General features: G+C 38.2%; 1 protein-coding gene across 1 annotated transcript in view; it reads left to right on the top strand.

Annotated features, from left to right (window-relative positions):
- The window catches only part of LOC132129221 (leucine-rich repeat-containing G-protein coupled receptor 6-like), an 86,472-nt gene that overhangs the window by 62,722 nt on the left and 7,505 nt on the right, over positions 1–16,245 (top strand). The window contains exons 3-11 of the mRNA XM_059540735.1: positions 1,167–1,238; positions 3,082–3,153; positions 7,893–8,108; positions 8,550–8,621; positions 12,548–12,616; positions 13,327–13,398; positions 13,706–13,777; positions 14,320–14,388; positions 14,972–15,043. Coding sequence (XP_059396718.1) covers positions 1,167–1,238; positions 3,082–3,153; positions 7,893–8,108; positions 8,550–8,621; positions 12,548–12,616; positions 13,327–13,398; positions 13,706–13,777; positions 14,320–14,388; positions 14,972–15,043 — 786 coding nt within the window. The remainder of the gene's footprint in view (positions 1–1,166; positions 1,239–3,081; positions 3,154–7,892; positions 8,109–8,549; positions 8,622–12,547; positions 12,617–13,326; positions 13,399–13,705; positions 13,778–14,319; positions 14,389–14,971; positions 15,044–16,245) is intronic.

Below are 16,245 nucleotides of genomic sequence, written 5' to 3'. Positions count from 1 at the left end.
CAATCCTGGGTTATGTCGTTCTTCTTTATTGGCTCATGTGGCCCTCAATGTGCCTATATACAACACTGTTGTTGCTTTGCCAGACATGTCGCACCAATCACATTAGCTAAGCTGACTTACATGTTAAACATTGGCAGCAATTCTCAAAACTTTCATCTTGTCACACATAAAGAGCCATTTGGAGTACAAGAGGAGATTGAGGCTACTCCGGCAGGATGGAGCAACTTTGGGGCAAAGCAGTAAGGAGGTATGGGTGGTCCTGTTTAGCTTGTCAGGACTCCTTGTGAGGCTTCGACAGATTTTCCTCAAACTCTGCCACCCAAAATCAGGCACGAACTCTTAAGTGGTTTGTTTGATAAACAAATTGATTAGTCTAGATGAGCGAGCCTACAGCTGGTTGATATTTGCTCTCACTATTTCTGGGAACGTCTTTCCCATGTTTCGAGTACTTTCAGAGGTATCAGCAATGATGCTCTGCCTGGCTGCAGCTGTTTGCACATTATACAGTGATTTTTATAGGGGTCAACTGAAATGATGATTGACGATTTGGATGATTTGTTGAAATAACTAAAATTGGATTTGGGGCCTATAGCCAAATTTTGGCACTGAACGCATAATGTTGGAGGTTGTCTGTTTGGCATCAGGTGACATTATGCACTCTGACTACATTATATTCTTCTTTTAGCAACACAATTTTTTATTTTAGTATACACATCAAACTCTCATTATTCGCAGCCTGACTGTACCGTGAGGCCCTCAAACTATACCAAGGTCTAACAATATATCGTAGAGTACATTTTCCACTTCAGTAGCAACTCTTACCATTGTAAATTCAGTTGTACTATGACTTGTTTGTTGCCACGGGAGGCAAAAGGAGCTTAGAGCGAATTCATATCTTGGCTCCTCTTTCAAAATGTGTTGATGTGTTTGGAGACCATACAAAAGAGAGATTTCTGTACAAGACCAGCGGCCAAAGAGATCTGAACCCCAGCTGCTGTGGTTCTTGCGTCCAAGGAGATCTCTCACTTTTGTTTCCATCATGAGCTCTTTAATGCACACGCATGCATACTCGTCTTTATGAATTCACCAGATTCTCTTCTCTCTGTTATAGTCATCAATGTGACGGACAGCAAATGAACCAAAGCACTTATTTTGTCCTTCCACAGGAGACTTTCGGGCAATCACCTGAGACACATCCCTGGCCCCGTGCTCCAAGGCCTCTACAACCTCAAAGTCCTGTAAGTAATGAAAGACAGAAAGAGCGAGAGCGTTTTTGTTTCAGTTAATGCTTCTATGGAAAATAACATTCAGGGTGATTCATTCCGAAAAATACTTTTGTTGCAGTGTCATTTACTGCAAAATTAGGAACAGAACCTCTGACAGGTGATGATTCAGGTTTTGCTCTGTGGTGAATGGTCAGTGAGCTGTTCTTTATGTCTGGGTGTTTGCTGATGGTTTATTGACAGATTTTTATTTTACGGACTGTCTTAAACCCATTTGATGGAATGGAACAGGACAGACAAAGGCCAGGGATGGAACAACTTCATTCAGGCCAACATACATCTCAGAATTTCCACATAGGATTATATGCACCTTTCTATGTTTTCCTGGAAGATATAGAAAAATTACCCCAATATTTTCATTCAACAACCCAGTGACACTGATTTTTATTTTTTATTTTCATTTATTTGGTTGTATACCACAAGAAAATTGCCCTGCCACGTCAAATCATTTTATTGGCTCATAAAAAACCCCCAAACTCTCATATTCATGTCTTCATCATATACCTTTTCAGTAATTAAAAATAATTGAACAAGTTTTCTTTAACTATTGCTAGATTAACATTTTAGTAGGAAAATGACAACTATTTTAATTTAGTTCAGTTTCAAAAACATTTGAATGTTTTTAGTTTGTATTGAAAACAAGATAATGTCCATCATTGTCAGAGATCTTATTTTAATGGTTAATGTAGACAAAAAGGGATTGGGTTGGGTATAACAATTGTTACATATGTCTCTGTTTGCTTTATGTGCCCTATTATATCTTATTCAACAACCAAACTTGTCTGAGGCCCTTGTACCTGACATTCTGATGTTTTATCTAATGTTCAGTTTTCAGTGAGGCAGAATCACGTGTAAATGCCAAAGAATATAAACAAAAACCTAAAACTGCAAGAAAAACATAACGAAAATATCACATCAAAAACATATGTTAGTGAAAATATGGCAATGCCATGCAAAACTAAAAGTACAGGGGGGAATGAATACATACTTTGTGGCAATTGAATAACAAAATAATTTAGGTTTGTTCACAGCATCATATCAAGACTGCTAGACATTTTAAGTCTTGATGGCTATGGTGGAGCCGTGATTTCCTTGATAAGGTCATCCTGCCCACAAAAATGTGTAATTATTCCTTCAAACATTAGCAATTCTCTGCTGCGTGGTCAATGTCAGGAGTTTCATTTGATTGGACATGATAAAGCTGTCTGCCCTGTAATTAAAGCTCAACATCTTTGGCCGCGTGCTCTAACATTGGAATAATTTGCTTTGTTCAAAGAGCTTAGTGTCATTGTTCTACCACTTCCTGTTTTTTTTAGTTTTTTTTAATTCAATGAGTCCTATGAGCATGACCTCAGTGGCCCACCCAGGCAGTTTCCCCCCTCATTCTGTTTTGTCTTGTTCAGTCTCTCTGCCCCTCCCATGTTCTGGTTTTGTCCACTGAAAATTGCACCACACAGTACCTGAAATCATATCTCCTGACTGATCCGACAGGTAACCTCATTAGCAGTAAGCTGGACAACATTTTTTTCCCAAGAGCCATACTGACATGCTCTATTAATATCAACATGGCTTTATTGCTCAACCATACCACCCATCAAACACATATGGAACTGAGTAATGGAACATTTTTAAAACATTTCATTAATACAAAGAGAAGGTCACCCATTGCCACTGAGATAATATTGTTTTTATTATTAATTTTATTATAATCACATTGTGTTTAAAAATATTTACTGTTTAATTCTCACCAAAACAAAATTAATTATATTTCTAATTTTAATTTACTGTATCTTTACAGGATGTTGCAGAATAACCAGTTAGAGAGATTGCCCAGTGAAGACCCATGGGAATTACCCAATTTACTCTCTCTGTAAGTATCACATAGTTCAAGTCATCAAAAGCAAACGTGGGCTGTTAGAGATTTACATGAAACAATGGTGTACATTAAAGCAACATTGGATATGTCGACCTGCCAAGTGTAGACCTCTTGCTTGTGACCACAGCTTTAAGCTTAACAGCTGGAATAAAATGGATTCACTTGATTCAGTGATTGGTCTCATGTGAAATGTTATTCTACTTAGAAATGCTTCCATCGTCCAACAAAAGAAGTCTAAATTGGAAGGAAAAATGTTCATCCAGAAACATTTACCTTATCATGAATTATGTATAAAATATAACTTCATAAGCACAACATAAGCACAGTAACACAATAAATGATTTAGCACCCATCTATCAGATAAACTCTCTAGCAGTAGGGTTATTTGGTCCACAGTGCAATCTAGTCATGAGGTAACTCTTGGCATTTATCTCTAATAGAGTTGATGCAGGAAAGCCAGTTATTTATATGCCTATTAGGACCATTAGGCCCTTCATTAAAGAACTCCCTACCAGGGAGGATCAAGTTTGCAATTTAGGACACACATGGTAGTGGTAAAACAGGTGTTCTTTGGCTGTATAATAGTGAGACCCAAATATACTTTTTTGTTGTGGATTTTCTTCTTTTTTTAATTCTTGGTCGAAAAAAACATACAAAATTCATAGTAGTTTTGGTGTGGTCTGTGCAATTCAGTGATCACATTTTGAAATTTATTCAGTGAGTCTGGGTTTATACCTGTTCTCTGAGAGCTATTAGCTAAAGGCTAACTCACAACAGAGACTAATATAATATTCCAGAGGCCACTTGATGAAGACAAAACATGACAACATCACATTTAATAACAGAATGGTGAAAAAGAGGGCTGAGGTAACCACCAGACACTTTGCAACAGCTCCTGAATGAGCGCTGGGAGATTCAATGAGTTGTGAAGAGACACATTTTCCATCAGTTACTCTTCCCTCTTCCCATATGTCCAAAGTTTCCCTCCTAATCTGAATCACGCCCCCTTCCTAACAGGCTCCCCATGAAAAGGTCAGAATCTAAATATTGTCCGGTATTTTGTCTAGCCTTGTCCATCTACTCCACTCACATCCACCCCTCCACTCCTTTCAATTATTCCCAATGCCAGTCAGAATCCCAGAGTGGATCCGCACACCCACTTTTTTTCCAAATGAATAATTCCACATAAATATCCATGCGCTCATTTCCTTCTACCTTTGTGAGGATGTTTTCACTAGAGTCATGGCATACAAATTTAATTCCTTTGCCACCAACAGAGTTTTTTCCACATGGAAGACATTCCTGGTTCCAGAAGAGGCTCCAGACATGCATAGACTGTGTCCAGACCCTCCCTGTAGTGAGGCAGATACTCTGGCATTCGTCCAGCCAATTTACGCTCACTTTCAATCCCCCATAACAAAGAATTTGTAGTGATTCGGCTAGTTGCTCTATCCTGAGTTCCCACAGGAGTAGAAAGGCATTTAGTTCTCAACAAACATGTAATTTAGGGTAATGATAAGATGGGGATCGGTTAACCACTTGGGGGGCTATAAGGTTTGAAGTCCACTGGCGCCCGATGTAGACAGAGAGAAGATGGGGCAAGACAGAGGATCGGTGATGAAACTCATCTTTGTTTCTTTACTAGAGTTTAGGACTGTAGGCTATACTTGCTACACTCGGCACAGAGCATCCTTTGATGTCAAGACCAACCTTCCAGGATTTAGTCTATCAAAGAAAGATCTGATAAAGATCCAGTAAAAGCTGAGCAACAAGACTCACCTTCCTTAAATCAGAGGCAATGCCATACCCCTTGATCATATGATGCTTACAATAAAATTCCACACAAAAGAGACCGTAAAAGCAATGTTTGAACATGCAGTTTCAAGTCTTAAGCCTATCAAGCCAAATGATTAAGAGTAATCAGCAAGACATTGGTGTTAAACCTAGCAGAGTTGCAAAGCATGGGAAATGTAGTCTGAGAATAAAGTTTTTCCAAGCCAAATTGCATTGTATTTTGGGTTCAAGATCCTCTTCTATTGATGCTCCTTTGGCATCCTTTTTATGCACCTATGTAAGGCGTGGCAGTTTGATGAACGAAATGAAAGAGGTAAGATTCCATGACAGGACACTCTTCGGAAAAGGAGTCACTGACAGGGTCACAAATACTGGGGGCTACAGTCCCACCAGGTCAGGCATCAGTGGAGAACATCAAGTATATGTATATGGAGGGTGGGTAGTGTACAGTGTCTTGATAACACTTCCTTCAGCTAATCTCCTGCTAATTTGACAATCAATCAATGCACATATTTGAGGTTAAAGTTGAAACCACCTGGGATCCTGGTTTAACATGACTGACTGCATTTTCTCCTAAATTTCTACTCCATACATAAACTGTCTACAAGAATAATGTAGACAGAGAGAAGATGAGTTGGGGCAAGACAGAGGATCGGTGATGAAACTCATCTTTGTTTCTTTACTAGAGTTTAGGACTGTAGGCTATACTTGCTACACTCGGCACAGAGCATCCTTTGATGTCAAGACCAACCTTCCAGGATTTAGTCTATCAAAGAAAGATCTGATAAAGATCCAGTAAAAGCTGAGCAACAAGACTCACCTTCATTAAATCAGAGGCAATGCCATACCCCTTGATCATATGATGCTTACAATAAAATTCCACACAAAAGAGACCGCAAAAGCAATGTTTGAACATGCAGTTTCAAGTCTTAAGCCTATCAAGCCAAATGATTAAGAGTAATCAGCAAGACATTGGTGTTAAACCTAGCAGAGTTGCAAAGCATGGGAAATGTAGTCTTAGAATAAAGTTTTTCCAAGCCAAATTGCATTGTATTTTGGGTTCAAGATCCTCTTCTTTTGATGCTCTTCATGCATTACCCTCAGGGTTGAGGAGGCCAGAGGGGACATGAGGAGAGGCCAGTGTAAAATTAATGTGTGTGAAAGGTCATGGGGAAAAATGTAGGGGAAGTGCTTGCGGCTAACTCAATGTGCTCTGCTGCTATCATACATCACGACTCACTGATCACTGATGTTTAGCACACCCCTCATCCACTCAATCCAGGGGGCAACATTCATTAGATCAAAGGCTTAACTTGTTGACATAGGGAGGACATTCATCTTGGTTCTGGAGATGTCACTAGGGCACCACGTTTGTTCCAGAACTAAATGTACAGTACTTAAGAACTGGGACAATTTTGCGCAAACTATTTCCCAAGGGTTGCATTCGCACTGACAGTGTGTACTAGGACGTGATGTAAGCTGGTTGACAGCATTGTCATTTGTGCGTGGTGTTCAACAATGTTAACAAAGAAGAACAATGTTAACCACAGGAGGATGGAACAGCTAATCTGGTTCTCGAAAAAGGCAGTCCGGTACTAAAATTGCACCTACTCTAGTTAGCGGTGCGAAAACGTCCAAAAGTGGGTAGTTCCACAAAAAGTTCCGGCAGTGCCAAAGGCCCTAAGGTCTGAGAAAAACAAAAGCCTTGCAAAGAAATTGGAGGGGTGGGGGGTGGGGGGGTGTTAGATTTGTGAAAGAATCCAAAGTCTGCACTTTCAATTATTTCTAGCAACCTCTGATGTTTTTTTTTTTGTTGTTGTTTGTTTGTTTTTTGTTTTGTTTTTTAACAGCTTTTATCTTTAGCTCAGTTTCTTTGTTTAATATCCAAAAATAAGAGAGAAAAACGGTTCAATAGCATCTTAAAGCCTTCCAGTCGGTGTGAAGCAACAATTGCTTGGTGGCTTTAATGAAATCAACTCACCATGCCGCAAAGTCATCAAATTATCAATCGGTGCTTTATTACACCATATGAGTGCAAGGAAAATGAAAGAGAAATGGCGAATTTTCAAAACGCCTTCATGTGGTTGGATCGAGAGTGGAATCTTTGCATCTGCAGCCCTTGTATGCCTGGTCTGTGATTGCACAACTTTTTTCTTTATCCTCTGAAACACACTTGTTGTGATTTAGCACCCTCTCTCCAAAAGCTTTAAATTAAAAATTTAAAAACCCACAAAGCATAGCACTCCACCTGTGGGCTCCCAATGTTTCATCAAACATTCAGAGCCGCGACCATGCCAAAACTCTCATTAAACAAGTTCATGCTGGAGTAACTAAAGATAGCTTCATAAAACCCTTGCATATGAATCACTTGGGGGGAAAACTAAATCACTCAGGTAGTGGTGCCAAACCTTACACCAGAACAACAAAAGATAGAAACAAAGAGGCAACCAAATTATCCTTTAATTATGATATCGTCAAAGCAGAAATGTTGTGACCGCAGACCACAGCACAGTATCTCTTTCTGTTTAGCCACATTTAGTGGCTCCTTTGGCATCCTTTTTATGCACCTATGTAAGGCGTGGCAGTTTGATGAATGAAATGAAAGAGGTAAGATTCCATGACAGGACACTCTTCGGAAAAGGAGTCACTGACAGGGTCACAAATACTGGGGGCTACAGTCCCACCAGGTCAGGCATCAGTGGAGAACATCAAGTATATGTTTATGGAGGGTGGGTAGTGTACAGTGTCTTGATAACACTTCCTTCAGCTAATCTCCTGCTAATTTGACAATCAATCAATGCACATATTTGAGGTTAAAGTTGAAACCACCTGGGATCCTGGTTTAACATGACTGACTGCATTTTCTCCTAAATTTCTACTCCATACATAAACTGTCTACAAGAATAAAAGTCCGCTACTGTTCATTCTCATAAAAACAGGCGTCTGGATGCCAACCTGATTGTGGAGGTGCCAGCAAGGACCCTCTCGGGTATGAGGTCCCTGAGACACTTGTGGCTTGATGACAACGCCCTGACAGAGATCCCAGTAAGAGCCCTCAATGACCTCTCCTCGCTCCAGGCTATGACCCTTGCTCTAAACCGCATCACTCACATCCCAGACTATGCCTTCAGGAACCTATCCAACCTGGTTGTGCTGTAAGTATCTACTTTCACACAACAGGAATAATCCAAGTAGGATGTGTTTCTGGGTCAACATGCCTAGTAGCTAACCCCAAAATATATCCAGTCCCTTCAATCAGAAGGGAAATTAGGAATGTTCTGAAAAGCCCCTAACCCCAACCTTAAACTTTACCCTAATCCTTAATCCAGGACCATGCTCTTTTTGACTAAATTACATTGTACATGAGTCAGTGTGAGGACAGGAAATCAGGAAATAAGAGGAAGTTGGAACACATGTCTTGTTTTGACAGGACACCATAAGAATCTTTTAATTACAAAGCAGTGAAATGATAGTCTCATCCTCTCATCCTCCACTGGTTTACGTTTATTTGAAGCAATGGACAAGGCCAGGCAGGTGTCATTCCTAGGGTTTGTTTTGATGTTTATTATATTCCTAATGATTGTTTTTATGTTTAGGCATCTTCATAACAACATGATCCGGACCCTCGGACAGAACTGCTTTGAGGGACTGCACAGCCTCGAGACTCTGTAAGTAAGGTAGTCCCTTAATGAAAGATTAAAAACATGAAAGCATTTCCTGGTTTTAATCCAAACAAACCCTGATCTGTTATTTGATTTTGGTGTCCTTGCAGAATCATTATGGAAGGGGCTGTGTCTATAAATATAAATCAAAATTAGTAGCCAACTAGCCAGTCTCTACTTATGTTCAGTGGTTCAGCTTTGTATTAACTATAAACAGATCATTCTTTACAAAGTGCTTCCGCTGTTGAGATACGAACATATTAATTGCAGAACCTTGTTTTCTAAAAACACTAACAACCTCTTATTAAAGTATGGCAGACTTTCATTAGAAATAATAATGTCCTGACAATGACTTCAGTGTTGGGTGATTTCTTTAGTGTTCCATTCAACTGCATATGTGTAAGCAGTGTGGAAACTATACAGTGATTTTAAGGGGAACTTCAGGGTTTTGGTTATCATCTGGCTGATGTTGGTATTACAAGCTAAATAATACACTTCCCTTTGTCCCACAGCTACATATATTCATCATAAGGTCATTAAACTGAGTGGGAAATGTAATGGGATATAATTTCCATTCATAATGTAACCAACAGATTTCAAGTTTCTTTTCAGAACACTCTTGAGATTATATCACTACGCTGGCCACTTTTTATTTTTTGAGCAATGTCAATTGCATGACTATCCATTTTTAACTGATGGTCTGCATTTTACTTGATAGTCTGCATCTAATAACATAATAAATTTTATATTTATATACGAGTATGAACAAATTAATATAGTTAAAAAGTCATGATTTTATGGCTACTGACTAAAATGTTCATATTATAGCTGAACAAAAGCGCACATTCTCAGCTGGAATTCAGGCTATATAACTTATATGTTACTGAACATGGTAGACTTAATCAAATGTTAAATAGGCCCAAAATAAATACGCTAGAAATGCTAATACAATTCATGAGACATTTTGAAAGGGGCCAGAATGCATATTTGTAATGTAATGTATGTAATGACCATGCTATGAAAGTTCAGCTTTAAAGGAATAAGCATATGCTGAAGTCATGGTGGTCTCCAGAATACAGAGAGGTTCACACCTGCTTTTTAACAGCCTAATGAAGTGCTAAAAATTATGATTTCCTCATTACCAGAAGGATTTCAAACTTGAGAATTGTACACACTGAACTGAACACTTCATTAGACATGCAATCGCTGAGAAACCGTGCACTGAAAATCTCCTGTGACAATTGTGTGGCTCGATAAATTTGCCTTTCGGAAGAAGATTTGAAGTAAAATAGAGAAAATGGAGAAAATTTTTGTCACGCTAGTTTTAAGCTTTTGGAATTTGTACAAGGTAGAGTGATAGAAAATTAGTTACGATACAGAAGGAAAGTGATTCTCAGTCAGGATGTGCAAAAGCAAGTTTCTTGCTTTGTTAAATCAGAAAAAAATATTCTATTAAAATATATTACATATAATAGAATAATAATTTAACAAAATATTTAAACATGACTTCTAAAAATATATATCTGGATGATGGGAGTACGTAATCAAAATAAAATTTGAAAAACATTTATTTAAGGGATAAAGTTTGAGTCCTATATACATTAAACTCTATAGTAAAACTTTAATAAGTCATGTATTAGTATTTAGCATAAAGTATAAAGCTTGTATGCAGTACAATTAAAATACCACACTAATGAAAAAAGCTCCCAGAAATTGTATTCATGTTGCATATTGAATGACATATTAATTACCATTAAAATGATGGTTAAGCAAGAATCTAATCTCCCTGAAGCAAATATTCTTATATGTAACATGACACACCAGCTGTCTCAGGTCAGTTGCACGTGTGTTTGGGAAGTGCTGAGCTTCCTGAAACGACAGAGGGAAACATATGTGCCTTCTTCAGAAGGTCTCCGACATCTTTTCGTGGGACAGTGCACATCTTTTTATTGATGCTACTATAATCCCCATCACTGTAATTATCTCTGAAAACGCATTCACAACCATCAGACAAAGTGGCCACCGCAGTGTTGTTTTGTTATGATGCCTGATGATTTAGCTTTCAAACAAACTTCTGCGTGGTTTGACGAATTGTAAATGGAGGAAACTGACAGCTCCCTTTCTAAACAATGAGGTCTTCCCAGGAAATGAAAGGCATTCCTTTTCTCTGCCATATCAAAGTAATGTCTCCAAACAAGACTGATGGATGTTCTAAACAAAACCAGGATGTAGACATGGCAGAACCACATGGCACGGCTCTACCACAGCAGCGTGTTCCCAGTCTCGAATATGCAGCCCAATTTATATGCTGCAAGTGTGAGTGGATTTCCACGCAGTGTTTGATGGAAATTGCTTAAACACTTACATGACTCATTAGAAGTGAGCAAACTAACTGATAAAAAGATGTTCATTCACATTCATATGATCTAAATTGCTCATATTGTTTAAAAAGTTTCTTTATTGGCATCGATGGCTCCATGCAACCTTTCATTCCACAAGAGGTCCTTCATAGTGGAAATAGGTGCTTTGAATTATTAAAGGTATTTTTATTTTTTTACTTCATGAAACAACGGTTCTTTTAAGAACTGTTCACTGAAAGGTTCTTCGGGGAACAATATTTTCTTTTTCTTTTTTTATGGCATCTGTGTGAAATCCCCCTTTTGGAAAGCTTTATTTTTAAGAGTGTAGAAGTAAGCCCTTCAACCAATGGCTCAAGTTTGGGGCAGGGCTATCTTTGTGTTGGACAATGTTTGAAAATGCATTATTTTTGCAGTTTTGTTGGCTTTAGCTTTTAGCTTTTAGCGAATTTGTCATATGTCAACAATCTCTTTAAACAGTTTTTCTTTTTACCTCAAACTTATGCCAAGTTCAGTTCACTTTAACACTCTTGTGCAACCCAGACACACTCATGCACATATAGACACACACACGTACACCCACACACACACTGGTATTAAGCAAGTGCTTCGCCCATTCTGGATGGCAGCCAATGCAGGTCCACCCCTATTCAACAAGCGCACTTCAAACGCGCTGGCCACCTGCCAGAAACGTTTTTCCCCTTAAAAAAAGATAATAAAGACTAAAATATATAAACATTTGAACTTTTTCGAAAGCATACACTTAACACAAAGGGCTAAGACATATAATTATGGGTATGAAGAAACACATTCAGTGTTGGGTTTTGTAACTGCGGGGAGCGGATGATATGACTAAGACCTGGGCCTTTAGGAGGAGATACAGGGCCAAAGGTACATTTTAATGCTGTCCAGTCGCCTTTACTGGGCAAAAGAGAGGGTTTGTGAAAAAAAAAAAAAAAAAATCTTCTGTTTAATTATAGGATTTTTCCAATAATTATTCTCTGAAAAACTCCAAAAGAATTGGAGATGAAAAGGAATTTTGAGATCCAAGGAAAACAACATGCAAACTATGGCCATAAACACATTGTTCTTGCACCTGCGTGTAAAGGCCACTCGCCCTTAGCAACCGCCCATGTTTTGGTTCAAGCACGGTTTTTGGATGCAGGTTTCCTAGAAGGCTAATGAAATGCATACAACAAAAATAATGTATGCAGAGGAGAGGTCAAGTCACATTAGATTAGCTTAGAACAGCTGTCTTGGTCTCCAAGGAATGACCAACACGGAAAACCCACAAAGTCACTGAGGGGGATTTTGACTGATTGGAACCACACTTCTTAAGTGTTTGCTTATATTACAAACACATAGAATGAAAGATCAAATAAAAATGTCAAAACAGTTGGGCTAATATGTGACGAGACAGCTAATTGATGTTCGAAAGGCCTTATGCAAGACGCAACATAAAAAATACACATAGCTATGCTTATCAAGTCATAAAAATTATGTAAATCTTTTCATAAGATCTTTTCTCTTAGCTTGTGTTTCTCAATGCTCTTATGGTTGGTCTCCTTTCTCTAGGGAATTGAACTTCAATGACCTTCAGGAGTTCCCCGTGGGCATTCGCACACTCGCCAAGCTTCAGGAACTGTAAGTAACCGAGACTAACTTACCCAGCATACATGCGTCAGTGTGCTTCCTTTAAAGTGGACCGCTTGGCCTGGCCTCGTGCTCCTTGTAAATCCCGCTTAGTCCCTAGAATGTGGTTCTCAAGCACAAGTCTCCTGAAAAAAGCAGATGCTTGGGAGATGAGTGTTTAAGTCCTTCCTTCTCAAGTATCCTAAAGTGTTTTTTTTTGGACTGCCTCCTGTCAGGTGTAAGATACAAAAGATGTTTACATGGGCAAATGTGAATTGACGCAACCAAATGGCTCACACGTGTGCTTATGGAAGAGTTTGAGATAAAATTCAACTGTACTCGATTGTCCGAGGTGATAAATTCATTTTCAGCACCCAAAAAGGCACCCTTATAACCTTGTTTATTTTACACGCATAATTATTTTAGACTGTTTAGAATTTTCAGATTACAATTTGCTGGCAACGTGTGTGCCATAAATTAACTTTAGCGTGGTATATACACAGTGACGGCAGATGATGATGAATTATAAGCTGTTTCAGTAGTTGAATTCGCGGCCACTCCTAATAGCACATCAGCGCTACAATTTATAGCATATACGGAACAGATGCAGTTAGCAAAAGCACTCTGCGAAGCTGGTCTTGATCACTGGATTTCTTCTTCCCATAGTGGATTGTGTTCAAATGTGCAGATGGCTGTATTCTCACTCTCTGTGCGTCTTACAGGGGTTTCCATAACAACAACATTAAGGCCATTCCCGAGAGAGCATTTGTGGGGAACCCACTTCTGCAGACCATGTGAGTATTACTGTCAGCATTAAATTCTTAAAATAATATTTTAAAATAACCATTTCCTTCCATAATCGCTAAATAAAGTGTAACATTGTCAACCCTATTACCATACAGTACAAGGAACAGTTATATCTCAGCATATATTCAATTTTATTAACGAAGATTTCATTAGGATATGGCACCGTGTAATTTATTAATGCTTAAAGACATTCTTTGCTTAAAGAATGTAAATATAGCCTTGTCAAAACTGAACAGTCGTTTTGAATGAACTATCTAATTTCTAACAAAAGATGTATTTTTCTTCTCTTTTCAGTCATTTCTACGAAAATCCTATTCATTTTGTTGGCAGATCAGCATTTCAGTTCTTGCCAAAGTTACACACACTGTAAGTACAAGTCTATGGGTGAAATGATAACACACACATGATTAAACAGAGCAGTTTGGCTTCCTATAAGGCACCTCTAAAGTACCAATTGGCAAATGTGTATAATTTCCATTTCATCATCACCTTCAATCTGATGAATACTGTAATCTTGCTAGCCTCTTGCCATCACATCTCTCATAAGTAAACATTAAACTAGTAATTTGTCTCCAAATAACAGCATGATTCAATTATAACCTTATAAATGCCAAAATATGAGATTTAGCATTTCATAAAACTAATAAAAAGTAATTTATCTCTCTCCAATTACACAGATCTGTTCAGGTCTGTTCATCCTCCATTATTTTGATATGAACTCTACTGGCTTCCGTTGTTGACTTTGGGTAGTGTTGCGAGTGTTATTTTGAATCAAATGGAAAATTATTGCCTCTAGATGATGGAGAGCTAAGTGTATACGGTCCCAGTAGACATCCCTGTGGTTTTGCTGAACGACATCTTCATGAGCAGAACAAGCCTCACTAATGAGTTACCTAATCTCGTTTTAGCTCTTTGAACGGGGCCACTGAGATCCGAGAGTTTCCCGATTTGAAAGGAACCAGCAGCCTGCAAGTTCTGTGAGTCTGAGATCAAATGTCCCCATTTCATGCAGGATCAGTTTCACTTAAGAGACTTCGAGAAGTTCTTCCCACCGTTGAGGACAAAGGAATAACCGTTGACAAAACAGAGATGCTTTTACTGATCTCTCACCATGTCAGCGAGTCTTGTACAAGGTTAAAAAGATGCACAGGCATTCTGAACCGAGCACTTATGTTTACTGGTGAATGATCAGTTATTATGAGTCCTGGAATTTAATTACTGATACTAAAAGCACAGAGAATTAAACCGTTCATTAGAGTTAGTGGGGAAGGGTTTTCAAACGGGCTTTGGTCGCACCACTTTCTCAAGCCACTGTTAAGGGCTGGGTGGGATGCTCAAAGTAAGCTAAATTTTGTTTCCATTAAAACAAAAATGCAATGTATTTTAAAAATCTTTAATGTTGTATTTTCATTAGCAAACCTTGTTTTATGGATAAATCTCAGTTTCTTCATTTTTTTAAGTCATGTATTGCAGTGCATGCACATTGATTTAACTACCTGTTTGTCTGCTGTTTGGCACGCACACATTCAGTGTAAACTCTCCTCTTTGATTTTCTCTCAGTACGCTGACCCGAGCTGGACTAACCGGCCTGCCATTTGATCTCTGCCACCTGCTGCCTAAATTAAGAGTGCTGTGAGTTTCCAAACACAAATATGCACCTGCAACACACAAACACATTCGATAGCTCATCTCTAAACGATTCCTAAAGATCCGAGCTGGCAAAGGGAGTTCAAATTCACCGTGAGGTATTATAATGTAGCCAAACTTTCAAGAAACTCCTCTTTTAACATTAACTTCTAAACATCAGCATCTGGATATTTAGCCAACTTTACTAAGAGAACAATGTGATCATTTCTTATTAGTTGTGCAATGCGTCTGAAACAATTTGAAAAGTTATTTGATTCATTTTTACTCTAGATCATTTAGAAATTTTACCTCTTGCTTGCTAGAGAAACCACTTCCAGGTGGACATTTTCAGTTAGAGAAAGCCCTGTAGGACGAGTGAAACTTTATGTAACTGTTAAGTGAAGAATTAGACCTCTGGGGAAAGTAGCTGCTTAACATGCCCTTCTCTTTCTATATATCCACATATTCTCTCTCCAAGATTTCTTCTTGTATAAACACTTTAATACACTAACTGGATAAAAATAAAGACTTAAAAAAACACTAAAATAATTGCAAATAATTAGGAGGGGAAAATATAATGTAATCATAAATAACATTAAGAAATCTATAGATCCATTTTTTGTTGTTGTTGTTCATGTCAAAAACAGGGAGAGATGATACATATGTAGAAGAATGGGAGAATTGTAGATCATAATTTGAGCTAAAGATGCAAAATCATACCATTGTCAGATTTGAAACATGTTAGTGTTACATCTTCACAAACAGTTTGGTCATTTTACAATCAGATAGACTCTTTGAGGACTGACTTGCCTCAGTGGGACTTAATCAGTGAGGCTCACTGATTAAGTCTATAATTTATCTGTGTAATGATCAGTATGTGAAAAATGTTTACACTTTAAACCGGCATAAAAGAGGAAGTATTCTAAGAGGATGTTTACACAACACCATTTTCAGCCAAAACCGGAACTTGTAGGAAATCTAATTTTATCATTTGGGGGCCTGAAAATGCAAACTTTTTTCAAACGATACAGTTATCATCTCTTCGTAAACTACGAAAACACGAATTAGTGAAAACACTGATGTCATGCCATCTGTATGCAAAACTTTTTTTAAAAATATGCAAAGAAAATTTTTTTTAGTACAGCGTTGTCATGTTAATGTACCCTTACAACAAAATTCATTATACAATTTGCATATTTCCATATTTT

The sequence above is a fragment of the Carassius carassius genome, chromosome 46 (genome assembly GCF_963082965.1).
Source record: "Carassius carassius chromosome 46, fCarCar2.1, whole genome shotgun sequence".
In the NCBI taxonomy this organism is placed as follows: domain Eukaryota; kingdom Metazoa; phylum Chordata; class Actinopteri; order Cypriniformes; family Cyprinidae; genus Carassius; species Carassius carassius.
Note: the sequence above shows the minus strand (reverse complement) of the source record. Positions and strands in the feature narration are given on the sequence as shown.